An 18,545-nucleotide genomic window follows, 5' to 3' on the forward strand; every position below is an offset into this window, starting at 1 on the left:
CAATTCAAATTCTTGTTTAAATTTTCATCTTCCTAGATCAGTATTTCTTGATTCTCAGGCAGTCTCTCAGGACCCCTTTACATTCTTAAAAATTGGTACTTTAAAAGGTTTTTATTTATATGGGTTTTAGCTATTGATACTTACATTAGAATTTGAAATATAAATGTTTTAAAATATATACTAATTCCTTTAATAATAATATACCCCATTACATAGTAATAAAGCATGAAAAAGAACTATATATAGTTTTTTTTTAAGTTTAGTGAGAATATTCATGTTTTACATTTTTGCATATCTCAATGTCTGGCTTAACTGAAAACATAGATTTTCATATCTTTTTTTTTTTCATTTAATCTGTTAAAATATGCTATTTTGCTTAAAGTACATGAAGAATATCTGACTTCACACAAATATGTAGTTGTGAAAGTGATGAATATTTTAATAGCCTTTCAGATAATTACAGATGATATTTTAACAAAAAGTCAAAGTGGCACTTTCTTTAAGGTTAGCTGTAATGTGGAATCCAAAACTATATATCAATAAACTTTCTGTACCCATTCCAATGATAACCATTTGTGGATCTCATACTTTGAATGGATCTTTTACTTATACATAATTTTGTAACATCATGCTTGATCATTTAGAAAATACTAATTTACTGAGCTATGCAGATCTTCCAGATGTAAACACATTATACACTATCAAAACATCACATTCTTCAATATTTCTACCACTCTTATTACACATTTGGAAAGTTGTCAAATTCCTGAAGGCAGATATAAGATTTCCAAATTCTAATTTTTGCTTGAAAGCTCAAATTAAATTTTGTCAATGGCAACAAATACTGCTAGTTATGTCCCTTGAAGTAACAGACTCACTTTGTTTAAAAAAAAAAAAAAAAAAAAAAGTCAAATACTTGAGAATGAATAACCATAGTTTGCCTCTCATTCTCTTAAATAAAAATGGTGTGCACAAAAGCAGCATCTGTTTCAGCTCTAAACCCACTGCTCTTCCTCAAGATACTGAACTTCACAGTTGATATGCTATGCTTTATTCGTACAGTACTTCCCATTTCATCACACAGAATATTTACAAGAGGCATAGTGCCCTGGCTGGTGTGCCTCAGTTGGTTGGGCATCGTCTCCTGCACTGAAAGGTTGCCGGTTCGATTCCCGACCAGGGCACAGACCCGAGTTGTGGGCTCAATCCCCAGTAGGGAGCAGGCAGGAGGCAACCAATCAATGTTGCACTCTCACAACTATGTTTTCTTTCTCTCCCTTTCCTTGCCCTCTTCCTCTAAAAATCAATAAAAATATTTTTTAAAAAGTAAAAGTAAACTTACTTAAAAAAAAAAAAAAAAGGCATAGCCAAGGGCTGAGATTTAGTAAAATAAGTATTTCTTACTGTTTCATCAAGAACAATCTTAAGCCCTAGCCATTTGGGCTCAGTGGGTAGAGCATCAGCCCCTTGGACTGAAGGGTCCGTTCCAGGTTTGATTCTGGTCAAGGGCACATACCTTGGTTGCAGGCTCGATCCCTGGTGCCGGTTGGAGCTCGTGCAGGAGGCAACCGGTCAAATGTGTCTCTCTCACATCAATATTTCTCTGTCTCTCCCCCTCCCTTACACTCTCTTTAAAAATCAATAGAAAGCCCTAACTGGTTTGGCTCAGCGGATAAAGCATTGGCCTGCGAACTGCAGGGTCCCAGGTTCGATTCTGGTCAAGGGCACATGCCTGGGTTGTGGGCTCAATCCCCAGTGGGGGGCATGCAGGAGGAGGCCAATCAATGATTCTCTCTCATCATTGATGTTTCTCTCTCTCTTTCCCTCTCCTTTCCTCTCTGAAATCAATAAAAAATAAATTAACAGAAAAATACCCTCGGGTTAGGATTTAAAAAAAAAAAAAAGGAAGAACAACCTTAAGTGAAACTGGCTGTTTTGTTTGTTGTCTAACTGCAAATGTGTACAGCAAGCATGTCAAACTCAAAGGCTAATATGGGCCAAACAAACAAGGTTTAAGTTTATGTGGGCCGTAAAAAAACAAAAGCTTCAATTTTCACAGAAACGTAGGTTTATTTCAATAGAAACATGCTGAATACAAGGAGCTGAAATAAATGAGTAATCATTAACATAAAATAATAGAACATTTTAATAAAAATCGATATTTTTCTTGAACATTAACTTATCAGACACTGAATAACTGCAAAAATAAGTGTAACATAAATAAACCTATTTTTCTTATTCTCCAAAAGCAAAATATTTCCTGTTGCACCAAACAAGTCAGTACAAGACTAATGGTATGGCAATCGGCTACTAAAATATTCGCTGCTAGTATTAGAGGAGAGATATGGTACGCCTGCACGTAAGGCGCGTAAGAAAAATGAATGCAACACGATTATAGTAATTAGTCATAGCAAATGTTGTAGTTCATTGTTAATAACTAGAGGCCCGATACACGAAATTCATGCAAGAGTAGGCCTTCCTTCCCCCGGCTGCCGGAACCGGCTTCCCTCTAGCACCCAGGACCCAGGCTTTCCTCCAGCCGCCAGCAGGCACCCGGGACTTGGGCTTCCCTCGCAGCCCCGGCTTCATCTGGAAGGTCGTCCATCCAGAAGAACATCCAATCTAATTAGCATATTACGCTTTTATTATTATAGATTATGTATAATAGGATATTGTAAAAATTAAGTTATGAAATTTTTATTGAAACACTTCTTACATACCGTTATATTGGCTGGGCTGCAAAAATATTTGTTGTGGGCTGCGAGTTTGACATGCTTGGTATACAGCTACTATCTTGATTTGTGCTAAGGCCAGCAGTTTTACTGCCCATTACTTATGTACCATCAGTGCAAATGTCACAATGAAAAACGCAAATGTCTTAGTATTATCATGAACAGTTGAGACAAAGATGTCTTGTAGTAATAAAAATTAAAATAGAGTATAGAATATAACAGAACTCTCCTTACTTTCAGAGATAGTCTAATAAAAGCTAAGTTATTTCTCCTGTCATCTTCACTGTGGCCACTCTGATCCAAATCCACAATCTAAACAGATAAGCCAACCATGATTATAAAACATCAGATTCAATATTAAAAGCACCTTTACCTTGCTGCATGTTATTTCCTCAAATTCCAAAACCTTCCTGATCCAAGAGCATTAAGTTACTGAAGTCTTTCAAATGCCGATAAATGAGAATATAAGTACCTTATTTCATCAGTGTCTGGAACTTTTGTGTAAGGCAGAATGGCTCGAACACGCCTCCTATCTTCCACTGGCTAAAAACCATAAAAAAAAAATGATTTACAAAAGTAAATAAACTTTTTATATCAAAGACAAATCAAGTATGTCCACACAAAGTGAAAACCAATAAAAACCAACAGGCTCATTCAAACTACGTCTTACAGATGCTCTAAATACCCAAAGCCTGTAAATGTTTGTCTTGTTTTTATTGTTATTTTTATAGAAATTCTTGCAACAGTGTAACTTATGTTTTATCAAGCGTTATGAGCAATCAGTAAATCCTATATAATAAAAGCCTAATATGCAAATTGTTCGACCGGGAGTTCAACTGGAAGTTTGACCGCTCGCTGTGACGTGAGCTGACCACCGGGGGCAGCACGCTGTGGCCCCGATGGGCCCCAATGAGAGCGGGACCGTGGCAGGATGGTGGAGCAGGTGAGCAGGTGGTGCCAGGTCAAGGTGGGTGCAAGCAGGGGCCCAATTGCTCCGCAGACAGTGACCAGTGGCAGCGGCGGGGGGCAGGCCGCTGCCCAGCTCCCAGGCACTGAGGGAGCCGGGCTGGGAGCCAGGCCCCGAATGACCGCCCCACAGACAGTGACCAGCGGCCCGCAGGCCCTCATCACCCGATTGGGACCGGGCCTCAGGCTGGGATGGGGAACTGGAGGTGGGTGGCCAACATCCCGTGGTGCCCAGGTGGGGGGCTGTGACCTCTTGCCAGCTACCTGGGGGCGGAGTGACAGGGACAGGGAGGTACGGTGAGAATGTGGGGTGTCTGCTGAGGTCACTCTCACTCCCCCTGCTACCCTCCCGTGGGATGCCAGGGTTTACATGCCAGGAAAGCCCCAGCACTCAGGTACCGGGCATCCGCGCAGCCTCTTCCGGGTGAGCGAGGCCACAGCCTCCGGGACTGCAGGGGCCGGTCAGGTTTCCCATAGGTTCGCACAGGAGCCGGTCTACGAGGCCGGCCAGGAGAGAGCACACTGCCCACCAGCTTCCATGTAGTGATGCTCAGCGGCCCAGCAGCCCACGCTGCACCCCGGCCCGCGGCATCCAGTTGCACTCACTGCATCTTTCTGTGGGTACTCGGGCGCTATGACTCAGGTGGAGGGGGGCCCACGGGGGCTCGGGGGCTCAGGTGCTGCCCAAGACCAGAGGTCAGCTAGGATCTGCCCTTCCATGCCAGACACTCATGCTTTGATCGCCGGCCAGGCCTAGGGACCGCACCCATGCACGAATTTCGTTCACTGGGCCTCTAGTTTGAAATAAACTATATGGAACATATAAATTAACCTTCCTCTGATACTATATATACAGTATATATAGAAGGCATTTCAGAATCTTGCAGCAACTTCAGCATTAGCACCATGATATCACTAATTATTTCTCATTCATTCAAAAATATTTATTAGGCTAGGCTGGGCCAGCAATCAGGGTCCCTAGGCCTGGCCAGCAATCAGGGCCGATCGAGGCCTTCCTTCCCCTGGCTGCCAGCTGCCAGCTGCCAGGCCTTCCTTCGTTCCACGCTGCCCCCTGGTGGTCAGCGCACATCATAGCAAGCAGTCGAACTCCTGGTCAGTCAAACTCCCGCGGGGAGATTTTGCATATTAGCCTTTTATTATATAGGCTAACCATCACAAGAAACTGAATGATAGCTATTCCAATTAGTAAAGTGAAATAATAAAGTTTTGAAAGATATTTTATTCAAGTTTTACTTGCCTCTGGTGGTGCAACTGGATAAAGCAATTTTTCTCCTTTAAGCAAACAGGAAACATGACTGTAATAACCTATTAGGTCTGACAGTGAAGAAAAACGTCTTCCACCAATGTAGTAATCTCCACACATAGCAATAATCCTATTTGTATAGGAAAAAATACAGTATAATAAAAACCTTTAGAGATAATTTTGAAGACCAAGTTCCATAAAGAAATTATAAATGCATAATTTTCATACTCTTTTAACTGCATCCCTGTATTAAAATACTACTTATTAGTATCTTCACCATATGCTAATTACTTGAGGTTATTTCTTCTACAAATATATATGCATGCATTCCATAAGAAATATATGTTAACACATAATAAATCTCAATTACACAATTCATTAAAATATTTGTGAATCCATCCTCACATACATCTTCTCGCTTTCCCTATGAATGACTGAATAGCAATTTTAATAAAAACCTCTGGCTAAAAGCAGCTTCTAGATCTTTTGAAATATTTACACAGTATAATAATTTCCATTCTACATGTGGTACTAATAAAAATTAAAATACAGTACAGAATATAACAGAACTCTTAAAGTTTATATTAAAATCTAAAAATCAAGGGTATACAAACATTTTATCCATTAACATTATAGGCATTAGATGATTTTTTCAATCATGCCCATAAAAATAAAAGCAAATAAAATATGTATATATATTTACACATACAGACTTTGATTATCTGTATTTGTAAATCTACATGCCCATTTAATTGAAATGAATATTTGTAAAGAGTTTCAGAACAGTGTAGCTAAAATGAATTAAGGGGGCACACACCTTTGACTCTTAAAAATTGTTTCCTGTATTTTTTGTTATTCTGTATTTCTACTTTACCACTCAAAGTTTCCTTCTAATTTAAAGAACTTATACTTTAAAAGTAATAATTACATTTGTGGTTAGTACAGTAACACCAGTAATAATACTGCTCTTAAACAAAATATAAACATTCCACATCTATTCTAAATTGCTGATAAATCATTTAAATGAAAACAAATTTCCTTTTCCATTATTTAAATGTCATTGAGTCATTCACCTTTATTAAAACAGCTATTTTTTATGAATAGTACAGCAAAACAGCTGTATTATACAGCCTCATAATGGAAATAAAAACTTACCTAAAATGGTTGACAACATTTGTCTGGCTAAGAAATGAAAGTACAAAAGACCCTGGCCTCCGATCACTCTCTCTTATAAGGTAACTGCCGGACTTCCCTGCCTGTCTGAGGCGTTCTTCTGCCATAGTTCTATCAAGTTTTCCATGATACCACCTAAGGGGAAAAATTGTGAGATTAGAATAAAAATAGCAACCATAAAATTACTAATGGTAGTTGAGTTACTAGAGGTTATAAATACCTTTGTATCTTGAACATTTACGTTGTACTCTGAAGCAGTTTTTCCAGTTCTAACTCAATTGTTTTTAACTTCTCAGTCTCTCCAAAAGAATTCATTTAGTTTTCAATTTGCTCTATAAGCTTAGGCCTAATCATCTCACCTAATAAACTGCTTCCATTTCTGCCCATTTCTCTGTATGTTCAAGATACAAACACTTACTGCAATCAAATCCTTACTTAGAAAAATAAGAGTAAGATGGACAATGGAAACAAATGATTAATTTATTATTTCTCTACATACTAAGGAACCAAGGTTGGACATAACAAAGCACATGGCACCTGTGAGAAAATAAAACTTTATTCCATTTTAGTGTTTTGCCCTAGAAAATAGAATGACACTAATGTCTACTTTCTAATTTCCTATTTCATCAATAAGCTGATTATTTCCTTTGGTCTTACAATGATTTACTCCATAAAGTCTCATTTGAACTCAACTCCTCAAATTTATTTAATAAACATGTGAGGAATAAATAATACCTTTTGTTGTTTTAACTTTTCTGCTCTCAGTTTAACTATATTCTGCCTAACATACGACCAGATGCTCTGCTTAGATGACTGGCTATAATTCTGGCATCATTCATGCTAAGCCTATAAAAGTCTCATGGATTGATAGAAACAGAAGCATACTTAGAAATTGATTGGAATTTTCATATGGTCATGGTAGCAAATCTACAAAGTAATTTTTATGAAATATTTTTACACTTTTAATGTTAGTCATCCAAACATATCCTCTGGTACTTGGACTCTAATTTGACACATTCCAAGGAAAACAATAAACACTGATATTACATTGAGATATTTAATATTTAGAGATAAGTCAGGCAAAACTGCCGAACTACTATGACTACTTTTGCTATAATAAATGGTTAGTATTATTCTTGACACCTTCGTTTATTTAAAAACAAAACAAAACAAAAACCTTAAAACTCCTCAAAGTAATTATTTTTAGTTTTCTTTTAAAAATCATCCCATTTATCTGGAAGTCTGTGCATAAGACTGAAATAAAATAATGAAATAATCATGGAATTTCCTTGTAACTTAATAGAAAAAAAAACATTTTAAACAGTATTAGAAGAAGGGAAAGAACAATTAACATTGCATTCCTCTAAAATTCTAGTCTCAGTTCAACCACTACCTTTAAGGTCATCGACAAGTAAATTTAACTTTGAAGAGCATAGTTTTTTTCATGTTTGTTTTTTAATCTAAAAGAAAAAGTTTAGACTAATGATCATTGAAAGTTCCTTAAAGATCTAAAATTTAACAATATATGATCAGAACAAAATTTTCAAACTCTAGGACAGAAGTTTACTTAGTTGTGAAAATACATGGAACTTCCTTTGTATATAAAGCTGGTAATTCTTTTTTTTTTTCTTTTTTTTTTTAAATATATTTTATTGATTTTTTACAGAGAGGAAGGGAGAACGATAGAGAGCTAGAAACATCGATGAGAGAGAAACACCAATCAGCCGCCTCCTGCACACCTACTGGGGATGTGCCCGCAACCAAGGTACATGCCCCCGACCAGAATCAAACCCGGGACCCCTCAGTCCGCAGGCCGACGCTCTATCCACTGAGCCAAACCGGCCAGGGCTAAAGCTGGTAATTCTTTATTACAGTGGAGTAACGCCAAAGAGCAGATTTATAAATCAAACAAAGACAAAATTAAGGACAATTTTAAGTTCCTATTTGTGTGTACTTGATCTTAAATTCCTATTGTATTTTATGCAAAATGTCAAGATTAAAATATTTTATTCAATTTCCTTTATCTTGTGAACTCACCATGAGACAACAAAGGTACGAGAGACAATGCACAATTACTAATCCTATATAATAAAGAGGTAATATGCAAATTGACCCTCACACCCTTGCACAAGATGGCCGCCCCCATGTGGTCAAAGATGGCTGGCAGGGAAGGGTAGTTGTGGGCGATCAGGCCTGCAGGGGAGGGCAGTTGGGGCGACCAGGCCAGCAGGGGAGGGCAGTTGGGGGCAACCAGGCCTGCAGGGGAGGGCAGTTGGGGGCGACCGGGCCAGCAGGGGAGGGCAGTTAGGGGTGACCAGGCCTGCAGGGGAGGGCAGTTGGGGGTTACCAGGCCAGCAGGGGAGTAGTTAGGTGTCAATCAGGCTAGTAAGGGAGTGGTTAGGGGGTGATCAGGCTGGCAAGCAGAAGCGGTTAGGAGCAATCAGGCAGGCAGGCAGATGAACAGTTGGGAGCCAGCAGTCCCATATTGTGAGAGGGATGTCCAACTGCCAGTTTAGGCCTGATCCCACAGGAATGGGGCCTAAACCGGCAGTCGGACATCCTCGAGGGGTCCCAGATTGGAGAGGGTGCAGGCTGGGCTGAGGGACAACCCCCCGCCAGTGCACAAATTTCGTGCACCGGGCCTCTAGTCCATATATATATAAAAGCCTAAGCGAATGCCAGTAGCTATGATGCACAATGACCACCGGATTCGTGCACCAGTGGGGTCCCTCAACCTGGCCTGCAGGGATCTAGCTGAAACCGGCTCTCCAACATCCCCCAAGGGGTCCTGGATTGCGAGAGGGCACAGGCCAGGCCAAGGAACCCCAATGGTGAACGAATATGTGCACCGGGCCTCTAGTCTATATATATATATAGAGAGAGACTTTTATAAATATATATATATATATATAAAAGACTAAGTGTCTGTCCGTCCAACCAGTAGCTCTGATGCACACTGACTACCAGGAGACAAATGCTCAACGCAGGAGCTGCCATGACACAAACTGGCCATTTAAAAATAAACAGCACCACGGACCTGGCGCCAACAAACCAACACTCGGCTTCCCCCAAGTGAGACACAGGCCCTGCCACCACCCCGGAGCAACACCCCACCAAATCGCAGCCAACACTGCCAAGACCCCATGGCACAAAATGCAGCCCACAGCCCAGCCCAACCCAGAAACGGTCGCTGTGGGTGCTGGGTAATGACGTCACATAGCAATGCCTGGCTTCCTCTCCCTAGCGACTAGCATCCTTGGAGTTTCTTCAGCCCAGGAACCCGACTTGCTTTATAGCGAGGTGCAAACATTTTACAGTTAACCAAATGTTTGTGAAGCATTTTCCCATGTCTCATCTCATTTGATCCTCACAGAAGTCCTGGAGTAGGTAGATAGGAGACTCAGTAGAATCCTATTTTTCTTTTCATTAGCAAGATGCAAATAGTGATTATTAAAATATTTCTTGTAATTAATTTCCTTTCAATGTGCACAAATCTGTGCACCAGGACACTAGTCCTATCTAATAAAAGAGTAATATGCAAATTGACCATTACTCCAACACACAAGATGGCTGCCCCCATGTGGTCAAAGATGGCTGCCCCCATGTGGATACAACATGGCCACCACAAGATGGCCAGCAGGGGAGGGCAGTTGGGAGGGACAAGGTCTGCAAGGGAGGGCAGTTGTGGGCGATGAGGTCAGCAGGGGAGGGCAGTTGTGGGTGACCAGGCCAGCAGGGGAGGGCAGTTGGGAGGGACCAGGCCTACAAGGGAGGGCAGTTGTGGGCGATGAGGCCAGCAGGGGAGGGCAGTTGTGGGCGATGAGGCCAGCAGGGGAGGGCAGTTGGGAGGGACCAGGACTGCAAGGGAGGGCAGATGGGGGCGATCAAGCCTGCAGGGAAGGGCAGTTAGGGGTTACCAGGACGGCAGGGGAGGGCAGTTAGGGGCAATCACTGGCAGGGGAGCAGTTAGGCATCAATCAGGCTGGCAGGGGAGTGGTTAGGGGCAATTAGGAAGGCAGGCAGGTGAGCAGTTGGGAGCCAGCAGTCCTGGACTGTGAGAGGGATGTCCCATATTGGAGAGGGTGCAGGCTGGGCTGAGGGACACAGCCCCCCGCCCCGTGCATGAATTTCGTGCACCAGGCCTCTAGTGTATAATAAATACCTAACTAAGGGCCTTGACTAATATATAAAAGATATACTTGTGATTTTTAGTTTTTATATATGTGTACATTCTGGAAGATTTTGGCATTAAAATGGGTATTAAGTTCAAGACAGAAACATTGATCTAAAATAATAACTTTGGGTAAGAGATCAACCAAAGGACTTGTATGCATGCATATTAGCATAACCAAAGGACATGGACAATGGGGCAGTGGGTGCTTGTCCTGGGGGAGGTGGTGGTGGTGGGGGTCAATGGGGAAAAAGAAGACATATGTAATACTTTAAGCAATAAAAAATAAAATAAAAATAAATAAAATAATAACTTTGTTTCCTGAATATTACTGGCTCCCTTCATGCCAAAAGCTCATAAGCTTTGAATACAAAGAGCAAAACATGCCAATTCTTGATTATGATTATAAACTGAAATTAAACTGTCCAACAATAAATCCTCAAGAAGTATTAAACATTCCCCTATTACAAGTGTCAGACTGCTCTAGAAAAAAAATCGAATGGTCTTAAAACTCAGAATTTCTTGAATTATCTTGGTAGTTTACTTAAAATTATCAAGGTGTATCATAGTAAACAAAAATATTTTTAAAGTACCTGCATCGATATTTTAAAGTTACTATTGAAGCATAATAATAAATTCAATTAAACTGTTACCGTATATAGCCTTTATTTCATTTTAAAAATTAGAAAAAGAAATCATTAGTATCATATTAGATAAAAATAATTTTATTTAAATTGCTATAGCATCATGATATGCAGCTAAAATTGTTTTATAAATCAAAAATCTAATGTGATATGATTTGATTCAAATACTTCACAGATTTACAGAACCTACGTAAACTCTATATTCTGATCATTAGTCCTTGGTTCTACTTTCAAACAATATATCTCAATCTTTTTAACCTATGATCTTTTTGATAAACATAAAAATTTTACCTACCAGGAGATTGAGAGTCCCTAGTTGGCAATTTCTCATAAAGAATCATTATACAGTATATTTAACCTCAGCTGCCAAAAGCATACTATCTTTGAGAAATCTATAATATAATTTATTCTATATAAAAAATGTGTAATATATCTTCTCAAAACATAATCCCCATACCAAAGATATAACACTCCCTAGGGAGTCACTTCCCTAGTGGATATCTGTCTAAAAATTTCAATTTAATAAAAATGCTACACTTAATCATTGTTCAAATAGTTACAGTAGCATCAATACAAGGAAATGAAAGAAAACACTTAAGTATTTACAAAGCTTTATTATATCTCTTTAATGATAATCTTGCTGGTGATTGTTTTCAAATAAGTTAAACAAGAGTAAAAAATGCAACTGGAATCTAGAATACTTGCAAAAACACAAAGTGAAGGGTTATATTAGGGGTATGAAGATACTCTTAGCGTAATATCAAGATTACCATTTATCTGTAGGCTCAATCACCTAAATTAAATTTTCTACTCTGCTTATATCAGTGGCAATTGTAACTCACAGACTGAACCTGGCACATATAATATTAATTTTAAAAGTATTTGTTGAATAAAGGAAGACGTGTTGAATCAAAACAATGTTAGAAAAACTTTAGAAGTCCAATTCGACCTCCCTGCCAATGTAGAAAAGAAAGGTAATTTTTTTTTCTTTAATTTCTACAATAAGCAAGTTCTAATCTTTGAGGACAGCTACCTTTGTCTAAAACAATATGAAAACAATTTAGGCTGATAGAGCTCAAAGAAAAATGTCTATACTGACACCCCCCTAAACTCCTTCAAAAGAAACTAAGCCATCTGGTGAAACCAAGATTTAGCAGAAACCGTTTCCATAACTATGGTCAAGTCACTACATTTTGTACCTCACTTGTAAAATTGGGAAAATAATCTCTATCTTAACCTCAAAATAAATTAAGTATTTGTCTTAAACACCTTCAAAGAAAAGTATAAAAATGAAAAAGAACTACACAGTCTATAGCATAATGGTTAAGGGTAAAGACTCTAAAGCAGGGGTGGGCAAACTTTTTGACTCGAGGGCCACAATGGGTTCTTAAACTGGACCGGAGGGCCGGAACAAAAGCATGGATGGAGTGTTTGTGTGAACTAATATAAATTCAAAGTAAAGGAGCGGAGGGGAGAGCAAGAGAACCAGATAGAACAGCCGGATCCGGCCCGTGGGCCGTAGTTTGCCCACGGCTGCTCTATAGCCACTGCTTACGTTTTAATCCTACCTAGCTCTGTCACCTCACCGTACAAACATGGGCAAATTACTTAATTTCCAAACCTCAGTTTCCTCATCTATAAAATAACAGTACCTATCTCATACAAGGTTGGCTTGATATTATTATTAAATGACTAATACATATACACATATAAATTATACACATATAAAAAACTACAGTACGCATTAATACAACTTCCTCAATAAAAATAACAAATTTTATGATTGTTGACAATCAATCATCTAAGCCACAATTATCTTCCTATTTTCTACTCTTATTTACTTTCCATTAAAATTTGGAAGAGAACAGGAGAAACCAATTCTTATTTCTGATAAAGCATTGATGTTAAAAAGAAATTTCCCCCCAAAACTCCTTTTTGAACATTACAGATCATAAATTGGGGATGGAGGACTGCAGTATTTATAAACTAGAAATTCTTCCACTTCCCTGGCAACTCTAGAAGAAAACCTTCAAATAGCACCACTCTGTCCCCAATATGGATATAAAGGGTAAAGCAAAAGTAGGTTTTAGAATTGTTCATATGGAAAATAGTACAATTATTATTAAGTAATACAAGAATAAACTGTTTTGTCTACTTTTGCCCCAACCTGTATTCTTTGAAGGATGGCAAGAAGAGAATGCATTTGACATGCTGTGATAATGTTCTTAAATCTAAAGGCAAATTCATTCATTCTCATTCTCGCGGGTGCACGGGCAGGTCCCTCGTCCATCCCCCAAAGATTGGGAAAGGAAACATCAGGAAATTTTAAACACATGTTTTTCAGTTAGCTTTGCAAATTTCGATTGAGAAATGTTACAGGTAGATGTGGAGTCCCTTGATTTCATTTCCTTAGAAAATACACAATTACTTTATCTAAAATACCATAGCATCCCAGAAAAAAATTATATATTAAATAAAACAATAAAAAAGACAAGTTGGGCAAGATGCAGGAATCACTTTACTTCTAAATTTGGAATAACATAAATGTTTTTTCTTAACACGTGTTGCATATTGTTGGAGCACATTTGAGGGGCTTAAGAGGGCCTTTGTGCTTTTTAGTTGGCTTCTCCTAACCAGGAAGAATAATATAGAAATCTAGGCAATGAGAAAACAACCTAGCCTAAATACAGACAGATACTTCATTCAAACTGCACAATTATTTAAAACTAACTTGACAATCTTTAATGGGAACTGCACACTACAGTAAAAAAACAATTAAAATAGTGCTACCATCAACAGACTTCCTTCTAAAAAGGAAACCAAATTTTAGTTTCCAGCAGATCACTTTTACTTTCCACTATGGCCCAGTGGTCGGCAAACTGCGGCTCGCGAGCCACATGCGGCTCTTTGGCCCCTTGAGTGTGGCTCTTCCACAAAATACCACAGCTTGGACGAGTCTATTTTAAAGAAGTGGCATTAGAAAAAGTTTAAGTTTAAAAAATTTGGCTCTCAAAAGAAATTTCAATTGTTGTACTGTTGATATTTGGCTCTGTTGACTAATGAGTTTGCCGACCACTGCACTATGCCTTTCCTCTTGGCTATGTCACCAACAGCACCGAAGTTCTTACAGAGAAATATATCTGCAGAAATACAATTGCCAAGGAAGTTCTTCTATCACCAGAATCACTTGGGACTCTGTGTGCTTGATCATACTACAAACTTCTAAGTTTTTCTGTAACTCCCAAAGATGCTAACCAGATTTTCTTACACATGCTTGTCCTTTCTGAAATTAAATTGGTTATTTCAGGTTGTCTAGACATATACACACAAATTTGCTAAGACTACTTTATTCTCTTAAAGGCCCCATATTTCCTTTTAACAAACATAGTTCCTACAGTCGAACTGTCTGGGCTGATGGTTAAGAAAAAGAAACTGGGCCACACCCCCGCGGCACACCAGTTACGATTTCCAGGCAGTTCTGTCCAGGTGACGGTGCCCGGGCTATGAGGACTAATCCCAAACCGAACAAGGTATTAAAGGTAAGGGGAGTGGGGGGGGGGGGGGGGTGAGAGTGGGCAGACCCCAGGCTGGTCTCTGCCTGGTCCCCTGCAGGGAAGGAGGTCCTGTCACCTGGAACAGGGTGGGGCTGTTGGCTGGAGGAAATGCACTGAGAGGTGGTGATGGAGTCAGGGGCTGTGGCCTCAGGAGGCGCCGGCCCTGAGGTCCAGGAGAAGGACTCCTTCGTGGGGGGCGGTGGTGGACCCCAGGTGTGGGCAGGATGGCCCTCCCCTGGGGCCTAGCTCTGTCTCTCAGCTTGAGACACCCACCTGCTGTGTCAGTCCTGCTTCAGACACTGAGGGTCACACGGCAGCACCCGTGTAGGCCACGGCCTTGCAGGTTGGATGGCACCGGGCAATGGCCACGTGTGCGCACTTCGAGTGACCATGGTGGGGGAGGAGCTGCCGAGCCGGCCCACAACACCCGGCACGGACAATGAGCTGGTGTCCATGTAGGTGCAGGAGCTGAACCAGCACCTGCGGGGCCTGTCCAAGGAGGAGGTGGTGCTGCTGAAGCAGGGACTACACCGCCACCTGCACATCAAGAGGGTGATGCGGGAGGAGGAGCTGGAGTGGCAGCGATGGCGCTGCAGTGGGAAGTAGAGAAGTTGGCCTTGGAGAACGCCAGCAAGTGGCGCTGCGCACCAAGGAGAAGGCCCTTGAAGACCTTTGCGCGCACAGTGGCCCGCGGGCTCCTCAGGCCCTCCAAGGTGGCCACCACCAGCGTCATCACCAACGTCAAATCCCACTCCGTGCCCTTCTCGGCCGTCTCCTAGTGCCCGTGGCAGGGCGCCGGGTGCACGGGCACATCCCTTGTGCTGTCAGAGGGTCCATGGGGACAGACCCTCTCCCCCACCACACACACACACACACACACACACACACACAGTCCACGTGCAGACTCCACGAGGCTCCCGTGGGGCAGGGTGGAGAATAGGATTTCGTGAACCTGCATACTGCACGCCTTCCTGCACTTGCCCACATGTGCCCACGCACATGCACTGGCTGCCCTCGGACACTGGCTCTCCAGGCTGTTGCTTTAGGGTCTGTTTCCCAGGGAGTTGGGCAGTCGGGGGTGGGGAAGGTCCTCAAAGGTTCCCAGCCTGAGGCCCCAGAGCAGGGCCTGTCTTCCAGCCTCAGCAGCTGTCAGCAGAGTCAGCCTCTGAAACCTGCTGTGACCAGAAGCCCCACAGCCCTGGCAGCCCTGCTGTCCCAAGAGGAACCATTTGTCCACATGCACCGTAACTGCCTCAGCCGAGCCCTGTGCCGGGCAGTGGATGGAGGAAGGCTGTGCATGGGGGGAGCCTCCTTTACACCAGGCGCCAGCAGTTCTGGGGCTTGGAGCAGCAGCTTCTTTCAGGCAGTCACTGGGGGGGTTCACGTGGAGAGTTGCTTGCGTGTTGCAAAATGTCCCTGTGTCAGGGTGACCAGTGAGGTCCCCAGTCCCACTGCAGCCCTCTGGCCCTGGTGCCACCCGCAAAGCCAGGAGGGTAGGCTGAGGCCAGAAGGGGAAGGGGAGTTCTGGGTGGAATGGGTGGATCTGGGCTATGCCTGGTTCCTGCTACTGGAGGAGGGGAAAGCAGGATGACAGGTGGGGGTGCAGGAGGTGGAGAAGGAAGGGTGTGACAACAAGGAGGTGGGGGCACTGGGCCGGAATGCGATGCAGACCAGCCTCCTGGGGCACCTGCATGGTCTGTCAGACCAGAGAGGATAGGGGACTCTGCAACCTTGGTGCTTAATCATCGCCTGCAACCTTGGCCTCTGCAACCTTTGCCTCCAAGCCACAGATGACCTCGGTGACCTCTGCTGAGCTTCCCTACCTGAGAGCTGCTGCAGGTGTGCCCGCCCTGTCCTGCCAATCCTGGGAAGAGGTTGGGTGAGCTGCAGGCCCCAGCCCCATAACTGGCCTGAATGAAGCCTGGGCTCCGGCCCCCAACCCAGGAAGACCAAGCAAGCTGTAAAGCCCCTACCCCAGTCAGGATGCCTGCTGCACTGGAGAAGGGGGCAGAAGGTGCCACGTCCTCACAGTGTCCGTCACAGAATGACAGGACATGACTGGCTGGCCCATGGCTGTGCCCTGTCCTGGGGGCTAGCGGAGGCTGAGCGAGCTGCACCCTAGAGCAGAGACTGGGTGTAAGGAAGCTGTCGATGCCATAGCTGTCGATCCATATCCAATGTGGATATCAGTAAGGACCCTGGGGGATATTTGAAAGAGAAAGAGAATGGTTCCATACACATTTTATCATCAGATTTTATAATTTTCCTATTTGATACTGTAAATTTACAGTAGAGCAGCAGGCTGAGGGACCGGGTTGGAGCTCTGCCCACCCACCCCCCTCCCAATCTTCCCCCTCCCCCCTGCGGGCTGCACCGACTGGGCCAGGCGCCTGGCCAGGTGTCCTGCTCAGCAGCTGTGCAGGGTTCCCAGAGTGCCCGGTCCTGGGGGGACACAGGTGGCTCCCCCCAGCCCACCCCATGGGGGCAGGGGTCACAAAAGTAAGACTGGTGGTATCCCTTATGCTTTTCCTTTCAGATTACTGAAACTTCACTGTCACATTTAATATATGGGTTTTTATTTAAGAGAAGAGGTGAGGGTCCCTGTCATGTGGGTATGTTTTCTGTCTCCTGTGCTTCAGACTAGAGTCCTCCCTAAGGGCACCTGCCTTTCCCAGGGGCAAGCCTCCGTCTGCAAGCTCACCCTGGCCCTTCGCCTCAGCGTTGAGCAATTTCCTTTCAACATTTATTTTTGTGCTATTTTTATCCTGATATAAATTATTGAGAGGAGACCCTCTGTCGTAGCCTTTGTTCCTGTGGTGCGTGCCCAATGCCGCCCCACCCACAGCCACCACCTAATTTACTGCTATACATCTCTGCTGTGACGCTTTTGTACCTCTGCAATAAAGAGTTTTCTGGTTTAAAAAAAACCCTGACTTTTTAAAGTGAAGGGGAAAATAAAGAAAATATACCTAATACTGTCATTTTATCATTATGTAGAGGCTAAAATTTAGTTCCTACTAAATTCACTTGAACAACTACTAGGTTAAGCATAATATGTGTAGAACCACTTCAACCAACTACATCACAAACTTAAGAAGAAACAATCATATGTTAGACATCTATGGTAGGTTTATGTTCAGGCAAATATCAAGTGTATATACGTATGTACTTAGTTTTATACCTCAGATCAAATCAGTTCAAGGCAAGATCAGAAATTCTATTTGCTTTGCCACCGATAACATATTTGCAGAATCCAAAAAAGGTTTTCATTTGGAGGAAGTATTTTGAAAGAAACAACATTTTCACATGCACTAGTCACCAAAAAAATCAGTCCACTGAAAGACTAATACACAAAAGGTGGGAACCAACACCAAGCTTATACAGGCAAAAGTTTATATTAAAATGCACTCAACCAACTCTTGTTCTCACTACCCTTTATCTCCAATCACCCTAGAAAACATATAATGAAGAGTAGAAAGATGATGCACACTCCCTACTGGGGATGTGCCTGCAACCCAGGTACGTGCCCTTGATCAGAACTAAACCTGGGACCCTTGAATCCGCAGGCTGACGCTCTATCCACTGAGCCAAACCAGTTAGGGAGAGAGCATTTGTTACAGATTATAGTGCAAAGGTAATAATTATTCTTCATATTTGCTTTAAATTTATACTCTTCTAACTTATCGTTTCAGATAAATAGATCTGGTCTCAAGACATTCTAACAAAAACAAATCAAGCATCAATAACTATCTAAAATTTATACACAAAAAATGTCAGTTTAAAATATATAACTTTGATTTGAATATCTACTTATTGGGAGGATCCAAGATGGTGGCGTAGATAAACACCTAAACTGCTGCCTTGCACAACAATTTCAAAACTACAACTAAAAGACAAAACGTCTATCACCCAGAACCACGGGAAAGCTGGCTGAGTGGAAGTTCTACACCTAGAAGAAAAGAGCAAACAGCATTGAGAGGTGCACAAGCGCTGAAAAGCTGAGGTACGGAGGCGCGCGAATCGGGCTGGCGACGGGCGTCT

The 18,545-nt window shown here is 42.2% G+C and overlaps 1 protein-coding gene across 2 annotated transcripts in view; it reads right to left on the minus strand.

Annotated features, from left to right (window-relative positions):
* RASA1 (RAS p21 protein activator 1) overlaps nt 1-18,545 on the minus strand; it is a 113,016-nt gene that overhangs the window by 48,519 nt on the left and 45,952 nt on the right. For both annotated transcript variants that reach the window (XM_080680645.1, XM_080680644.1), the window contains exons 2-4: nt 6,118-6,270; nt 4,957-5,092; nt 3,205-3,275 (exon numbers count right to left, since the gene is read on the minus strand). In XM_080680645.1, the coding sequence (XP_080536771.1) occupies nt 3,205-3,275; nt 4,957-5,092; nt 6,118-6,270 (360 nt within the window). The remainder of the gene's footprint in view (nt 1-3,204; nt 3,276-4,956; nt 5,093-6,117; nt 6,271-18,545) is intronic.

This window comes from Plecotus auritus, assembly GCF_963455305.1.
Source record: "Plecotus auritus genome assembly, chromosome: 7".
NCBI classification, from domain to species: domain Eukaryota; kingdom Metazoa; phylum Chordata; class Mammalia; order Chiroptera; family Vespertilionidae; genus Plecotus; species Plecotus auritus.